The sequence below is a fragment of the Ceratotherium simum genome, chromosome 14, assembly GCF_057802395.1.
Source record: "Ceratotherium simum simum isolate JZ-2026a chromosome 14, ASM5780239v1, whole genome shotgun sequence".
Lineage (NCBI taxonomy): Eukaryota > Metazoa > Chordata > Mammalia > Perissodactyla > Rhinocerotidae > Ceratotherium > Ceratotherium simum.
The window spans coordinates 37,695,917-37,714,093 of record NC_141913.1 but is presented as its reverse complement, the minus strand read 5'-3'; the positions used below and the strand labels follow the sequence as shown (position 1 = coordinate 37,714,093).

Here is an 18,177-nt window from a genome sequence, read left to right as displayed (position 1 = left end):
AACCCGCTTCTGGCTGGCTCCCTGTCCAGCATCTGCTGAAATAATGGGGGCCCATTCAACTGTCCCCAGTTCCCCACCCTGCTCCATGCCCCTGTGCAGAGAAGGGATCCTGCCCTTCAAGGCTCCTCACTAGGAGGCCTTCTTGGAATGCCTGAGTCCCCAGGGATGTCTTCCTTCCTGCCAGCAGCAGACTCAGAACCACAGAAGGTCAGGGAGGAAAGGGCTGAGAGGAATTGGAATTCTGCAGAGGTGGCCCCAGAGCAATGAGGTGGATGGAATGGGGGAGAAAGCAGATGGGCTCCTGCCCCCTGCCTCACCAGTTCTGCTCCTTTTGGTTTTCAGTATGGGATTTCCTTGAAAATTTTTGATCAGACAACAGGTTCTGTACTTTAAAAAAATTAACTTTTAGATAATTGTAGATTCATATCTAGTTGTAAGAAAAAATACAGAAAGATCCTGTGTACCCTTTACCCAGTTTCCCCCCATGGGGAAACTCATAAAACTATAGTTCAATATCACATCCAGGATATTAACGTTGATACAGTCAAGATGCAGAATGTGTCCATCAGCTGGGGATCCATAAGGATCCCTCCTGCTGCTCTTTGGTACCCACACCCACTTCATCCTGCCACTCCTTCTCTAATCCCTGGGAACCACTAACCTGTTCCCCACTTCTATCATCTTGTCATTTCAAGAATGTTACGTAAGTGGAATCATAGCGTATGTAACTTTTGAAGATTGGTTTTATTCACTCAGCATAATTCCCTGGAGATCCATCCAGGTTGTTGCACGTGTCAGTACTTGATTCCTTTTTATTGCTGAGTGCCACAGGTTGTTTAACCATTCACCTGTTGAAGGACATCTGGGTTGTTTCCATTTTGGGGCTATTATGAATAAAGCTGCTATAAACATTTGAGGACAGGTTTTTGCGTGAACATAAGTTTTCATTTTTCTGGGATAAACATCCAGGAGTGCAATTGCTGAATCATATGGTATGTGCAGGTTTAGTTTTTTAAGAAACTGCCAAACTGTTTTCCAGAATGGCTATACCACTTTACATCCCCACCAGCCATGTAGGAGTGATCTGGTTTCTCTGCATCTTCACCAGCATTTGGTGTTATCACTTTTTTTTTTTTTTTTTTAATTTTAGCCATTCACATAGGTGTGTAGAGATATCTCATTGTGGCTTTAATCTGCATTTCCTTAATGGCTAATAATGTTGGACATCTTTTTGTGTGCTTATTTGCCATCTGTATATTCTCTTCAGTGAAAAATGTCTCTTCATGTATTTCGTCCATTTTCTAATTGGATTGTTTTTTTTTAATGCTGAGTTTTAAGAGTTCTTTATATATTCTAGATACTAGTCCTTTGTCAGATATATGTTTTGCAAAATCTTCTCCCTCTCTGTAATGTTTCTCTTCATCCTCTACACATGGTTTTTTCCAGAGCAAAAGCTTTTAATTTTGATGAGGTCCAATTTTGCATCTCAGTGTTGACATCTATTGATTGTCTTTTTCATTCAGTTTGAAATCTTCCCAGTTCTTGGAATGACAAATGGTTTTTTTTTTTAGGAAGATTGGCCCTGAGCTAACATGTGTTGCCAATCTTCCTCTTTTTTTCCTTTTCTCCCCAAAGCCCCAATAGATAGTTGTATGTCATAGTTGTACATCCTTTTAGTTGCTCTATGTGGGACGCTTCCTCAGCATGGCTTGATGAGCAGTGAGTAGGCCTGCACCCAGGATCCGAACCAACGAACCCCAGGTCACCGAAGCAGAACACACAAACTTAAACGCTGTGCCACCGGGACAGCCCGACAAATGATTTTTGATTGCAATCAAGACACTTTCCTGTTATGTTATGAGACTCTGAATCTCAGTTAAATCTTCTGTTTTAATTGGCTTTTGGTGATACCACTCTGGGAGGGGAGGGAGGGGGCATAGCCCCACTACTGCCAGTGGAGGTAGAAGTCCAGGGGTGCACTTGTTGTTATGGTTCAGTGAAGGTGGGATTCCAGGTCCCCACTGGTCCCCACTGCCATGGGGGTGGCCTCATTACCACCGGGCAGCAGTGGAAGTCCCAACTCTCTATTAGGCCTCGTCTGACACTATCCCAGCAGGGAGGGGAGGGGCACCCCAACACTGCTGAGTAGGGGTGGAAGTCCAGGCCTCTTGCATGGTCTCCAGTGACACCATGGGGGTAGGTAGGGGGCCTTCTTACAAGCCAGCAGGGATGAAAATCAAAGCTTCCTACTTGACCTTCTCTGACACACCCTGGAGGGGGGTTGGGGTGCCTCGTTACAGCCCAGGGTGGGTGGAAGTCTAGATTCCCTCTGGTTCTTTGCTGGTCGGGGTGGGAGTGGGGCCACAGTTTTCTCTGTGCTGTTTGGCTGGGGCAGAGCAGGTATCGTCTAAAAGTTTTCTATCTTGTTAGGCTGCCCTTTTCCTGCACCTCTGCTTAGAAAGAGCAGGCTTTCATTGGGACTTTCTAAATCTGTGTCCATCGGCATTTCCTGGTTACCCGTTTCTTCAGCTCCAAGTCTGGAATATAGGAGGCAAAAAGAAAACCCAGGGAAGTCACCCCTGTGTCATTGCTCAGGTCCCAAGGGCCCTAGCTGGTCTGACGTCTCTCCACCTTTCAGATCTTCTTATATTTGTTTTATATGGAACGTCCAGGGTTTTAGTTGTACCTAGCAGGAAGAATATAGAAAAGAACATCTACTCCATCTTCCCAAAAGCAGAAATATAGGTCTGTATTTTTAGGAAATTTTGAGGGCCTTAACTCTAGTTCATCTCCTCATTTTTCAGAGGGGAAACTGAGGCTGCAGCGAGAGATGCATTTCACCCATGATCGAATAGTAAGTCAAAGGTACAGAAGCTAAGACTCGTGTCTCCTCGCTCCCAGTTCAATGCCGTTTCCATGACAGCATGGCGCCTCCTCCCCGCTGCCTGTGTGTCTGACCTCCTCTGCCAAATGCAAGCTCCCCTGCAGATGCCAGCCCCACTCCTCCCTGGACTCACGTGGGCTGCTCTGGACTGTTGCTTTTCCACTTGAGAAAGTCTTATTTCTCTAAGCAGACTCTAGGTTCTCTGAGGGCAGAGACCAGGCCACATGGCTCATACTGTTTACAGCAGATGCTCAACGCGTGGTTGCTGATTGTTCTCCCTATAAAAGTCAACCATCAATATTGTTCGATAAGTGTTGTATCCTGGTTCCTCCAGGTGAGCAGAAGCCAGAAAGCACCTGCAAGACAGTGATAGGTGACATCTTCTGGAAAAGAGAGGCTCATGTGCTGAGAACAGCAGAGGTGACACTATCAGATCATGCCAGCTGGACTGTGTTCAGTTCTAGGAGGCTTATTAAGAGGAATTATAGTCCATACTCATAGTGCTTCCAAGTGGGTAACCCCGGATGGGATAGGACCTAAGAACCATCGTATCATGTTCCAGACTTCTCAGCACTGTGGTTCAGAAGCCTGTCCTCCCCACTCTACCCTCTACGTGGACAGAGTCCGTGCCCATCTCTTTCACCATCCCGATTCCTAGTTCCTAGCACAGTGCCTGGCACACAGATGGCCCTCAATGATGGCTTGTTGATTGGATCAATGGATGAAAGAACAAGTAAATAAACAACTGAATGAGCTAAGATGACAAAGGGAAACAGCTGTAGGAATGAGGATATTTGGCTTCAAAAGCAGACTTGCCACGGTGGACACTGGGGGAGAGACCAAATAGCCATGGGCAAAAGGAGTAAAACTAAAACCATCAGCTGGAGTTAGGAGAAGGGGATTTGGGGCTGAATCAAAGAAAGAATTGTTGTCAATGTTAGGAGCTGCCTAACAATGCTCTGTGATGCTTTTTGAAGCAGTGAGCTCCCCATTTCTGGAAATGTCCAGTAGCTCAATAGCCACACGAGGGGGTTTCTGCACTGCAGGGTGGGGGGTTGGATCAGGTGTCCTCTGAGCTGTTTGTCATCTTGAAAGCCCATGATTTAGGGTTCGCTGGAGACCTCCTTAGCTCTGGATTGGATGTGGGAAGAAAGAGGTCAGCTCAGCCTCTGGTGACCTTCTACTAGAAGTGCAGCATGTGACAGTCATTCTAGCCAGTCACTAAATAGTTCTGGTTTTCCCCATTCCAGGCACATAACAGGGTTATACTTTTTAGTGTTCTTATGGTTGGGTGGGGCCATGTGACCAGTTCCAGGCAACAAGCTAAGAGTGGAAGAAGTGACGTGTGTTACATCTAGGTTGGAGCGTTGAATTGACAATGCAAGACCCTCCAGTGCTCTTTTCCCTCTGATGTCTGGTTAAAATAGCAACCACTCTATCAAGCTGGGTCCTGAATGGGCTTGTTTAAAGTTACTGAGATTCAGGGCTGTTTGTTACTGAAGCATTATCTAGACTATCCTGACTGATACAAGGGGACAGACTTTACCTGTATGGAAAACCAGAGAAAATGTAAGATATACCAGGTACACAAACAGGGGTGGGGTCGGACAGTAGTTCCAGCATCTCAGTGGAGCACACAGACCCCTCCGCATTCAGCACCTCATCTCCCACCACTTTAGGAACACCCAACACTAAACATCCACTCTAGCTGTGCTTTCTCCCATCGCCCTAACATCCCAATGTTATGCTCAACTTGAGCCTTTGCTAATACCGTTCTCTCTTCATCCTCTTCTCTCTTCCCTTCCATCTGGCCAAATATCCTACCCATTCCTGAAGGCACAGATCAAGTCTCACAACCTGCAAGACACCTCCCCACCTGCACAGACCAACATGACCACTCTTTGGTATGAGTGCAGCGTCTGTGACCAGGACGTCTCTTTGGGGGACTTAACGTGTGTGCCTTCAGCCTGTTTCATGTTAACTAGCCTCTACTCCACAAACAGGTAGGGATCCGGAAGGCTCCAGCTCATGCGTCTGCCACGCTCACAGCAGGTGCTTAATAAATGCTGACTAAATAAAGAACCACCCCATGACATATACATGATATTTCTTAAATACCCATAGAAGCTGATTAAAAATCTAGGTACTTGTGCTAAGATATTATTCATACTAATGAGTTTTTAAATTGGCACCGAATCAAATATTATAATTACTGGAGGGCAGCAAGATGACTGGCAGAAAACTCTCTCTACCCTTTTCTGTGGCCAGAGGTAAGCAGTGTGTCTGAGGCTCACCTCTGCGTACCACCTGTCATCCCCGGGTCAGAGTCAGTGTTGGCCCCCAGGATGTACCTCGTCTGCAGGTTGGCACAGGTACCAGAGTGGGTGGGGGCACAGTGGAGAAATCAGGAAAACCCAGACCTGCTGCAGCTCTCAGCAGCTGGTTGGATCCAGTTGGTCATTTCATGGAGACATAAAATGTAAACAATGAAGGAGATGTCCAGAGAGGCTCAGAGAAGTCTGTGCAGCCCAGTGGCTCATTTTGCAGAAGAGGCATTGCGTGCCACACGTGGGTCAACATCTGGTTGTCCTGACCCTTGGGACAAGGCTCTTTCACTCTCTCCTGATGCCTCGATTTGCTACCGGGCATCATGATGGAACAGGGGAGTGCCCTTCTCTCATCATTCCAGGGAGTGTGGATCACACACTATCAGCCAAGACTTCAAGACATCATTTCTGACACACCCCCACCTTTCCCAGGGCTTCGCATGAACCCGCCTGATAAGGAGGTGTGTTCATTAGGTTTCCAGCAAAGATTTCATCGCCTTGCTCAACAACCAACACTGCAGGCCAACAAGTCTTTCAGTCAGGAAGTCCTTCTCAAGGTCTAAGCAGAGGCCCTGGTGCTGTTGTGCACATTAATTTCCTTTCCCTGGCACTTCTGTGCAGATGGAGAAGAGCTGCTCGCTCCTGATCCCATACAACTTTTCTATGCCTTCAGCTTTCTTCCCTGAACGCCGATTCCCATGTCAGCACCTTGAAATGTTTTCTAAATGCACTGGATTGCACTCTCTCATTTCAGGTACTTTCCTGTAAATCACCTCCACGCATTTCCCCCAATACAACGAAAAGGCAGAAACTGTATTCCAACCTCCTAACTAAATGACTAGGTGATGGACAAGCTCTCTTGGAAAGAGGCTGCCAGGATGCCAAATGATCCCTATTGCTGGCACCTGGACAGGCATCTTCAGGACTGTGTGTAGTCCATTTTTTGTTCTGGACATCTCATGGGACTCAACCTACCCTGGGTTACCCCTACTTTAAGCCTCTAAAAGGGGTCAGAGAAGGCAAGGCTTTTCTTTTTTACATTAGTTGAAATAACAAATAATTGCAGTGCCATCCCAAATGGCGCCTGCCCCTGGGCTCCTCACTCAGAGCATGGTCTGTGAGCCACCACAGAGAGCTTCCTGGGCAGAATGTTGGACCTTAGCATCCTCCTGCTGGCCCCCCTTTCCTGGGTGCATGTGGCCAAGGTGGGGCAGGCAGGTGGAGTGCCAGAGCAGCCAGTCACCCCAGTCTCAATTTAGCCTCAGTTCCCAATGAACCTAATTCTCCCCCACGGGTGAATGTGGGCAGTAGAGCTGCCCCATCATCCCAGGATAATCGGCACTAGACACTAGAGACGGTGCCCCCGCTGTGCGAGGCCTTAGGCCAAGAGGTGGAGGGGTTCAGGGAGTATAACACAGGGTCCCTGACCAAGCACTGGCAGTCTAGTGGTAGGGACAAAAGACCTCCATAGAAGGATACCTACCACAGCGAAGGAAGGTGAAAGGTCAAATTGGGGGGTGGGGGGTAAGCAAGAGACCTGGGTTCAAGTCTCAGCTCTGTCAGGCCATTACACCTCCGTGGACCCCAGTTTCCTCATCTGCAAATGGAATGAAGACACTAGAAGGACCCTCAGAGGTCATCAAGTCTCCTGGTTTTTATACGAGCAAGCAGAGGATGAAGAGGATTGCCACTAAGTTTGTGGCAGAGCAAAATGAAGAACCTGGGTCTCCTCCCCACCCGCCTCCCAGGGATCTTATTATGGCCTCTTACTTAAGAGACAAATACACACACACACACAAACATCTTATAATGGGAGAGAACTATCCAGGGCGGCCGTCTCCCCGCACCATGGTGTAGCAAAGCCCTCCAGCCTAAGAAAGATCTAGAACTGAGGCCACCGACCATCTTCCCTCAGGACAGAATAGAGAGTTAGTTGAATCAGCACTGTGGGACCCAAGTCGGACAGAAGCAAGTGGGTCCAGGCAATGTGCTAATGCAGCTGCATTGAAATTGGGAGCAAGTTATTGCCGTGAAGGCTCCCTCATGTCTCTGGACAGGCGCAGTGTGAGGCGGGGCTGGGGGCTGGGGATAAATGGGTTTTTCAGCCTCTAATCCCACTGTCTCCCACAGGCAGGGATGAGGTATCAGCAAGAACAGCTGGACAGACAGAGGACGCACAGGGGCCTGGAGGTCCCCAGGACAGCTCTCGAAGAGCAGCTGCCTCCTTCCCTCCTGGCCATGTGACCCACACGGAGCTCCCTCAGGGTCTCACAGGCCAGCAGCGGGGAGAGAAGCAGTGGGCTCCAGCCTGGTCCCAGGACAGCTGGTTGGCCGGGGGGAAATGGACGGGTCTCTGACACCTCATCCCCTGTCTGCCCCTCTGGGTCCTCTGCAAATCTGGAGCAGAAGTGATCTGTGAAGTGTCCCACCAGCACCAAAATCCTAGGAGTAGCGTTGTTTGTAGGATCCACCAACATTGATGGGTGAACCTCCAGATCATTCATTTTACTGCTGTATAATATTCCACTATAAGGATATATCACATATCACTTATCCATTCTCCTCTCAATCGACACTTGGTTGTTTCCAGATGTTTGTTATTATAAATAATGCAGCTACTGAAAAGACATCTCACGAGTCTACATGTTCCAGGGAGCTTCACTGTTGGTTGAGGGTTCAGGGAGAATTTTCCAGAGGGCAGACTGCACCCTCTCCTCTCCCATTTCCTGCTCTCTCCATATCCCCACCTCTCAGGAGAGCCATGGGCCAGCCCAGGAACCCAGACAGACAAGACACATGACAGCCTCAGATGGAGCACAAAGCTGGTTCCCTACCTGCTGTAGGGGGGCTCGCCCTCGGGAGAAGGAACAGCTGCTGTCCAGCTGCTCACCGCAGTCCGCTGTCCACTGCAGGGGAGAAAGGAGTGGTCAGTGATGGCAGGACACACGGGCTCATCCTCACTCTGCGCAGGCCCCCCGCCCCCGGCATAGCCCTGCCCTTCTGCAGCAGAGCCAGTATAAAATCCTGCTCGGCCATTTGCAACAGCAAATCCTTCCCCCAGCAGGTCCCAGTTGGCATCTCCAGATTCCACATGGAGGTGACCCTTTGGTGTATGGTCGGGGAAGGCAAACTCATTTCCCTTCACCTAGCCCACCAAAGTGATAAGGATCCAGCTACATTCCAGAGTCAACCAGACGCAGCACAGGGTCATTGTAAGTTTCAAACAACCAGCACCACGTTTGACCGCCTGACTGTGCTTCAGCTGCACTAGCCGTCCACAGTGTCAAGGCCGGAGCTGGAGGTGAGGCAAGCATGTGCGGATCTTCCTGTATACCCAGCTCCAAAAGACAATAGACCTGTGGACTGACAGGACAGCCTGGCACTGGGGAAGAGCCCCAGACTAGTCATCAGAAGCCTGGCTCAAGCTTAAACCCACCACTCAGCCCCTGAGAGCTCAGAGGCCTAGCGTGCCCCGAAGTGTGGTCTGACAATCCCCTGTGTGAGAGTCCCCAAAGCCTGCCACATGGAGATCCTTGGGCCCCACCTTCCACCCACTGAATCAGGCTTTCTGAGGGTAGGGCCTGAGCTTCCGCATTTGGACAAGCGCCCCACGTGATGCACCAGAAGTCTGGGAGCTACTGGAATCCACGTGATCTCCCAGGCTTCATTTCATTACTTGTAAAATGGGGACTGCAAGGCTGGGTGACTCTGCAAGGTTGACATGAGGACCTTTGTAAACTATAAAAACACCGTAAAGATATGAAGTAGTAGTACAGGTCAGCTCTTCCTCTGTAAGGCGCTATGCTATCTAGCCATGTGGTGGTGTTTTATTATTGGGTTAAACGTTAGCTAGCCTCTGGGCTAATGTTGAACATTGACCTTGACCTACAGTCTGTGTGATACAGGAAAAGCAGAGGAGCCCAGTCTCTTTCTGTTTGACACACTTGGTCAAAACTTGGGTGAGTGTGGATGGCCCAAGGCCAGTGCAGTCCAGTTTTATAAAACCTTGGCTGGACACGCCCTCCTGACTGTGGGTTAAGGGCGTGATCTTTGTATAGGAAAGACTTTTTATTACAATGCTGATGACACAGGCCGGTGCAAGCGTACTCTAGAGCAGCACTGTCCAACTGAAATAAAATGAGAGCCACAGACCTAATTTTAAATGATCTAGTAGCCAGATTTAAAGAAGCAAAAAGAAAAGGGTCAAGTTAAATTTAATAATACATTTTGTTTTTCTCAATATATCCAAATATTAGTATTTCAACAAGTAATTAATATAAAAATTGTGAATGAGATATTTTACATTCTTCTTTCCATACTAAGTTTGTGAAATCCACAATAGAGCACATTTCAAGTGCTGGAGAGCCACATGTGGCTAGTGGCTACCATATTGGACAGCACAGCTCAAGCAAATCGGCAAAGGCAAGGTACCAGTCCCAGGCAAGCATGCCCTCAGATAGACTGTTTGCCCATCCCTGCTCTGTATCACAGAGGGGCTGACCCCTGCAGACTGTGATTCCCAGGCTCCTGCATCAGCTGGCTTCCAGCTGGGTTCAGCCAATGGGAGACAAGAAGGGAGAAGCCAGGGCGTATCTTCCCCCTCCCCTCTATGCCTCAGGTGGCATTACCAGCAGGGACTGGGTCTCCTTCATGACTCCAGCCCTACCAGATAGGCCTTCTGTGCATGACACTGACCCCTGGGCTCTGGCAACACCATCTCCTCCCTTTGTGCCTCAGGCCTAGAGGTGGCAATGGCTTCCTGCAATTGTTGATCTCAGGGTTGTTTAGATTCTCAACTCTTTTATCTGTGGGTAACCAACTCCCCGGATTAAATTTCCCCGTCTGGATATTTGCAGTCTTAAAGCATCTCCTCCAAGCTATTTATTAATTATATGAGGAAAAAAATGGAAAATGAAAAATCCATCAGTCACCACCTTAGCCAAGTGATGGGGGATAATATCACCTGTAATAAAACACATCAACATCACGGACTCCCCAATATGATGCCCAGCAAAGGGCACATCACTTCTGAGGTGTTCTTCCCCAAAAGCACAACCTCAATCTAATTATGAGAAAACATTCGGCAACCCAAATTGATGAACTTTCTGCAAAATAAGTGACCAGTACTGTTCAAAAGTGTCAAGGTATGGGGGCTGGCCCGGTGGCGTAGTGGTTAAGTGTGCACGCTGCGGCAGCCCGGGGTTCAGATCCCAGGCGCGCACAGATGCACTGCTTGTCAAGCCAGGCTATGGTGGCACCCCACATAAAGTGGAGGAAGATGGGCACGGATGTTAGCCCAGAGCCAATTTTCCTCAGCAAAAAAGAGGAGGATTGGTGTGGATGTTAGCTCAGGGCTGATCTTTCTCACACACACACAAAAAGTGTCAAGGTCATGGAAGACAAGAAAAGACCAAGAATGTGACAGATTGGAAGAGAATAAGGAGACATGACAATTAGATGCAAATTTGGATCTTGGAACAGAAAAAAGACGTTAGTGGAAAAACTGGTGAAATCTGAATAAAGTCTCATTGTACCAATGTTAACAACTTAGTTCTGATATTTGCAGTATGGTTATGTAAGATGTTCATATTAAGAGAAGCTGGGTGACACGTATATGAGAACACTCTGTACTATTTTTGCACCCATGCTATAAGTCTGAAATAATTTCAGAATAAAATGTAGTACATATATGTATGTATGCATACGTATTTTTGAATAATATATACATATGTATATACATGTGTGTGTATATGTGCATGTGTATATATATTTATATATAAAATGTTTAAACTACTGTAAAAACAATCCCTCTGCTCTATATACTTGGAGTGGTTTCTCCTTTCCTGCTTGGAGCCTGCTGTCAGGGTGAGGGTCGGCCAAGGCACGTAGTGACTACTGGCTGGGGAGAAGATTAGATCATGCATTCCTCATCCCATCCTAGGACAGCCTTACAGAGAAAGGCTTTCCCCGTTCAGGGCGTCCCAGGACACTTCAACCCCAGATGCATAGTGCTGATGTGACAACCCATAGAATGGTGACCCGAGGGTGGGAGACTCCATGGTCCCCGGCAGGGTGGGGCTGGGGAACCACGATGGCTCCTCCTGAGAAGTATGCACAGAGAGGAGGCCCGGCTTCTTTCACAGGCACATACAACCTCACCCCCGTGGTTAAGCTTTCCAAGAGCAGTTTCAAGCTCCGACCAGACTGTTCTGCTTTGTCAAAGTCACCCTTAACTTTACATCAGCCAACTAGAAGCGGTTTCCTGAGTGCCTTTGGTGTGGGACCTGCAACAAGCTTCTCCTTTCACAGGAGAGGTGAGACGTCCAATAACAGGAATGTAAGGAGAGGTGGAGGGCGAGGCTGAGAAGGAAGAGTGTGCTCTGGGCAGGCGTGGTTAGGGAAGGAAAATGGGCCAGCCTGGATTCCTGGAGAAGACGGGGTCGGAAGCCTTCTGTTAGGGGAGGGGTGTCAGCAACGCTGTGCTAGGGGAGGCTGAACTGATGGCAGCGCGTGTGTGGGGAAGAGCAGGTCGGGAGGCTGGAACTGACAAAGTGGATCTGAGAGCATGGTACAGACAAGCAGCGAGTGAGGGGCTTATCTGCACGAGGGAAAGCAAGCAAGATGGTCAAGTCCGCAGAAACCCACCCCAGAGACCCAGCCAGGGCTGGATACTGCATGGCCCACGGGTAAAGTTGTTGGAGGAGGGACTGTGGTCCAACTGTGTACAGCTTTCCTGACGCCAGAGGGAGGAATTAAGTGTGAATCACTGCACTTATGTCACTGGGCTTGCACTCACACATGAATCCCACCGCCAACCCCCCAGCCAAGCAGCAGCTCCAGGGACCTCCTTTCCCTGCTGCTGCGTGAAGCACGCCACGGGGACGAGTGCTTCTTCCCTGGTCCTAAAGCCCCCTGGGACCTCTCCCTTCCCTGTTCCAAAGCTCCTCCCCTCCCCGCGTCTGCTGGGATTCCGCGCTATACGCTGTCTTCTTTCTTCTTAGGCTGCAGCCACCACCTCGTGCCTCCCCTTTGCCTTTTCTGAGCCATTGCCTTGAAAAATCTCCAGATACAGACCTTCCTGGAACCTGTCCTTCTCTGTATGAGATGATTCCAGAATGGAGAGAAGAGCTCCACCTCAGGAACACTGTCCTCTGCCCCGCTCCCACGCCCGATTCCCACCCATAGAGCATCTCCTTCAAGGTAAACTCGTTTACAGCTAGAAGCAAGCCCTCTGGGGGGTGAAGGCGGCTCCTCTTGAAAAGGTCATTGAACAGAGCGAGGCAGGAAAAATGGGAAATTTTTATACATGCGAACAATGAACATCAAATTCATGGGAGCGGTTTTGGGCCTCCATTATTGTTGTTATAATTTATTTCTTGATTTAAAGAGCTGAAGCAAAGATGGCACAGGGTTAAGACTTAATAAACAGGGAAATACTCAAAATAGGTGTTTGTTCTATTATTCTCTGCTCTTATCAGTCCATTTAAAATATTTCACACTAAAAAAGAATTAGAATCCGTTATCGGCCATTTGCATCCCAGAATGTACAGTATTTCAGGAGCAGACTTGGTGAAGGACAGGGGAAGATGCTGAGCATTGAGAGAGGAAAAGCAAGTGAGGGAGGCCGAAGGGGCTACAGACAAACCGCCCCACTGTTCAATGGTCTCTAAAGTCCCCCCAGGGATGTCCCTTCTTGATATCAAAGGACAGTTGCTCTCTGTATGCCTAATATATAGGTGCCCTTCCTGTGCATCACCTCCTGACATCCCATTCCTTTGTCATCTGTCTTTCCCCGCCTGAAAGCAAGGGCTGGGAGGACAGGGATTGTGGTCCATTCTGTTCATGACTTTGTCTCCAGAGCCTAAACAGGGCCTAATATATAAATATTAGCTTTAATTATACTTTACTATCTAGCCAACAGTAACCGGCAGAAAAAGAGCGGATTTAAACAACTATACTTTATGCTAAAAACTGCCAAACAGTGTCTAGGAGATCATGCCAAATAAAAAAGCAAGCTAAAAATTATATGTATGCTAGAAGCACAGGTTTGTAAATGTTATATATATAAAAAAAATAATACACAAAAATTACATTCATTTTTGTCATAAAATTATGGTGGACTTCTTTCTCTGTTTTCTGACTGTCTCTGTTTTTCCAATTGTTGCTTTAAAAGTAAATAAAAATTTAACCTATTTTTAAAAAAGTGACTGGTAATCTAGTGAGGGCTCAGCCTCACTAGAAATCAAGAAAATGCAAATTAAAGCGACAAGAGATGATTTGTGCTAATACACTGGTGGTAGTGTGAAAAATGGAACAGTCATTTTGGAGAGCAATTTGTCAATAGCTATGAAAATTAACTCTACTCAGCATCTACCTAAAGAAACACTTGTATATATGCAGGAGGAGGCTTGTCCAACAGTATTCACTGAATATCTTGTATTTCCAGGGGAAAATTTTAAAGTAACCTGAATTCCCATCAACAGGTGAACGGTTAAACCATGGGACATCCATAGGATGGGCTACTGTGCAGCAGATGGACAAGACAGAAGAATCTTCAGGGCATACAGTTAGGGGAAAGATGCGGGTTATTCCACAACACATTCACTGGCTATGATATATAATTTTGAAATAATATATTTCTATAAATCATATTATATATATGTGTTGGTAATAGCATTAAAAAAGGGTGTGGAAGTTAACTCACCAATCTGATGGAAGGTAGGGGAAGGTAGTGGAATGAGGCGGTAGCTAAGGGAGATTTTATTGTTAATATTGGAATTCTTGTGTGAGAATTCATGACAATGTATGCATATAGTACTTGCATAATTAAAAATAAATTACTTTTTAATAAAATGAGTCCCCCATGCTCAACCACCCCCAAAGTCCCCCCTTAAACTCACTTCTTCTGTAAAGCCTTTCATGGGTGGTCCACCATTGAGTGCTTCCTCCTATGAGCAAAGATGGCAGGGGAAAAGGATTCAAAGGGCAGGAGGAAATGAAGGAATGGGATCAAAGTGAGTGAAGGAACAGTGAACAGGGAAGGCAGAATGAAAGAAAAACATGAAAAGAAAGAGAAGGAAAAACACTGTGAGAGAGAAGCATCAAGCCAATCTGAATACAGTCATGTGTTGCTTAAAGATGGGGATACGTTCTGAGAAATGCGTCGTTAGGCAATTTCGTCGTTGTGTGAACATCATAGCGTGTAGTTACACAAAACTAGATGGTACAGCCTACTACACACCGAGGCTGTATGGTACTAATCTTATGGGACCACCATTGTATATGCGGTCCATTGTTGACTGAAACGTCATCATGCAGCCCATGAGTGTACTCTTATCCCATTCTTCCTATCTGCACTGTTGCATCTCTCTTGGTAAGGTTGCTCTGCATTTTAGACAAAACCCAGGACTTCCAAGTGCCTGACAGCATCAAAAAAGACTATAGAAAGTTATCTTTACCCTCACTGGCCCTTCATTTGATCTATTAACAAGAATTTTTGGAAAATATGCCTTCATTAAATGTATCCACTCTTTACAATATCCCTACATTCTATCCTTTCAAGAGAATAGAGCATAAGGCAGCAGGCCATGGAGGTGTGGGGAAGGGAGACAGACATGCCCCACCTGTGGCTGTGGCTGTCAATCTCAGTGGGACATCAGAGTCATATGGGGGCTTACAAGAATGCCAATTCCCAGGCCCCTCTTCATTCAACTGAACTCTGGGGTGGGGCTTGTATATCAACATTTGTCCAAGCTCCCCGAGTGATTCTAATGTGCAGCCAGAGTTGTGAATGCTGCTTTAAATCTTGATGATCATCCATTAAACCTTCTACTAACATCAGAAGTGTCAAACTTTTCCCTCTTGTGACACCTCAATCTCTTCCACAAGGTTAATGGTCAATGAGATTTGGAGTCCTAATTCTCATTCCATAGGGGAAAAATATCTTAATCACCCAACAGCCTGTTAGTCACAGCGTGTACCCATCAGAGACAAAAGTAGGTGGGGAAGGGTTGGGCACCAGGGCCCAGCTCAGCCAACACCAAGCAGTGCAGTTTGGCCATTTCCCATCTCAGTCTCAGTCTTCTCTCCTGCTGAATAGGGCTATAATTCCCCCTTCTCTTAAGGACAGAGTGAGGTCAACTTTCAGGATGTGCCTTTGGGGACTTGTAATCCATTGGAGAGCAGGCACTCTGGAAATGTGGGGAAGGGTATATTTTTATTTATTTATTTATTTACTTATTTACTTACTTACTTACTGAGGAAGATTCACCCTAAGCTATCATCTGTGCCAATCTTCCTCTATTTTGTATGTGGGTCCCCACCATGGCGTGGCTTCCAACAGTGGTGTAGGTCCACACCCGGGATCCAAACCTGGGCCACTGAAGCAGAGTGTGCCAAACTTAACCACTAGGCCACGGGGCTGGCCCCCTATTCTTTTCGTAATTGGGGTAATGTTGGTTTACAACATTATATAAATTTCAGGTGTACATCATTGTATTTTTGTATTGTATTTTGGCTTCTGTATAGACTGCATCGCGTTCACCACCAAAAGTCTAGTTGCCATCTCTCATGGTACATATGTGCCTCTTTACTCCTTTCACCCTCCTCCCACCCCCATCCCGTCTGGTAACCACCAATCTGTTCTCTGTAGCTATGTGTTTGCTTGTTTGTTTATCTTCCACCTATGAAATCATATGGTAATTGTCTTTCTCTGTCTGACTCATTTTGCTTAGCATAACACTCTCAAGGCCCATCCACGTTGTTGCAAATGGCAAGATTTCATCTTTTTATGGCTGTGAAGTATTTCATTGTGTATATATACCACATCTTCTTTATCCATTCATCCAGCAATGGACATTTAAATGTTGCTTCCATATCTTGGCTATTGTAAATAATACTACAATGAACACAGTGGTGCATATATTGTTTTGAATTAGTGTTTTCGTGTTCCTTGGATAAATATCCAGAAGTGGAATAGCTGGATCATATGGTATTTCTATTTTTAATTTTTTTGAGGAATCTCCTTACTGTTTTCCATAGTGGCTGCACCAATTTACATTCCCACCAGCAGCGTACAAGGGTTCCCTTTTCTCCACATCCTCTCCAACACTTGTTATTTTCCTGTCTTTTTAATAGTAGCCATTCTGACGGGCGTGAGGTGGTATCTCATTGTAATTTTGATTTGCATTTCCCTAATAATTAGTGATGTTGAACATCTTTTCACATGCCTGTCGGCCATCTTGTATATCTTCTTTGGAAAAATGTCTGTTCACATCCTCTGCCCATTTTTTTGATTGGGTTGTTTTTTGTTGTTGTCATTGAGTTGTATGATTTCTTTATACATTTTGGATATTAACCCCTTATCGGATATATGATTTGCAAATATCCTCTCCCAATTGGTAGGTTGTCTTTTTGTTTTGTTGATGGTTTCCTTTGCCCTGCAGAAGCTTTTTAGTTTGACACAGTTCCATTTGTTTATTTTTTCATTTGTTTCCCTTGCCTGAGGAGACATGGTATTCAAAAAGATACTGCTAAGACTGAAGTCAAAGAGTGTACTGCCTATGTTTTCTTCTAGGAATTTTATATTTCAAGTCTTTAATCCATTTTGAGTTAATTTTTGTGTATGGTGTAAGATATTGGTCTACTTTCATTCTTTTGCATGTAGCTGTCCAGTTTTCCTGACACCATTTATTTAAGAGACTTGTCTTTCTCCACTGTATGTTCTTGGCTCCTTTGTCAACAATTAGCTCTCCATAGATGTGTGGATTTATTTCTGTCCTCTCACTGTGGGTGTAATTTTTTTTTTTTGCTGAGGAAGATTTGCCCTGAGCAAACATCTGTTGCCAATCTGCCTCTATTTTGTATGTGAGCCACCGCCACAGCATGGCCACTGATAGACAAATGGTGTAGGTCTGAGCCTGGGAACTGAACCCGGGCTGCTGAAGAGGAGCATGCCGAACTTAACCACTAGGCCACCAGGGCTGGCCCTGGGTGTAATTTTAAATATTGTATCCCAAAAGTATTGGGAAACTTAGAACATACGTTCTCTTGGTTACCCATCAAAAGAAAAGGAATCCTGTTTGCTCTATCTATCTATAGTTGTTGCTGGGGGTGGGGCAGGGGAGAACACAACTGTACAAGCATCATGAGGCATTTCTTTCCTGAGTGTCACCTGTCATCTCTCGGATCCTAAAAAAATACCTCACCAACTGAAGAGCAACATTCTTCTCCACTCCCTCATGTTTTCTCAAGCCTTCCAAGATTCTTAACAATTTTCCTCTCCCAGAAACATCAAAACACCACCACAGACAGGCAGACGGGGACATTCTCTGAGATTTTTTTGTTTTTGGCTTTCATTTAAAATAGTCATAAGATTAAATAAAAACAAGCACAAGTGTTTTAGCAGAAAGATTTCTCATAAAGCTGTGTCAACAGAGATTGTATTTTTTTAAAGAAGTGTTATATAGACACATCTAAGCCCGGCCTTGCTTAGAGCTGTCCACAGCTGGCCCCTCCCCTGGAGTCTGTACTCCAGCTGTGTTTGTGGGCAAATATGGGGTGGGTGAGAGGGGTTTGGTGGGAGCAGGGCTGAAATGTCCCTCCTTGGCTAGCAGCACATGGGGTCTGGCCAGGTATTTGCATTCTTCCAGGGAACTTCAGAGAATGCAGAAATTTTAAGGAATGCATCCAGATGTTACAAGTGGCCGGATTTTTTCACACTCGGCCTCACAACAAACATCTGTTTAAAAGCCCCTCCAGATGTGGACATTGAGCACGGTCAGGCCCCACCTATCCCAGGAGCAGGAGCCGGAAGTGCAGGGCGGGACTGAGGGTACTTCTCTATCTGCTCTATATCCTGGGAGCTCAGCAAGGCACCACAGGGAGGTCAGAGACAGTGGGAGGGCCCCTCTTTCCAAAATCATCTCCCTGATGGCGGCTCTGGGAATAGAAATTCTACCATTCGCA

The 18,177-nt window shown here is 46.5% G+C and overlaps 1 protein-coding gene across 2 annotated transcripts in view; it reads right to left on the bottom strand.

Annotated features, from left to right (window-relative positions):
- CTIF (cap binding complex dependent translation initiation factor) overlaps positions 1–18,177 on the bottom strand; it is a 289,119-nt gene that overhangs the window by 197,056 nt on the left and 73,886 nt on the right. For both annotated transcript variants that reach the window (XM_087439188.1, XM_087439189.1), the window contains exon 3: positions 8,046–8,117. In XM_087439188.1, coding sequence (XP_087295314.1) covers positions 8,046–8,117 — 72 coding nt within the window. The remainder of the gene's footprint in view (positions 1–8,045; positions 8,118–18,177) is intronic.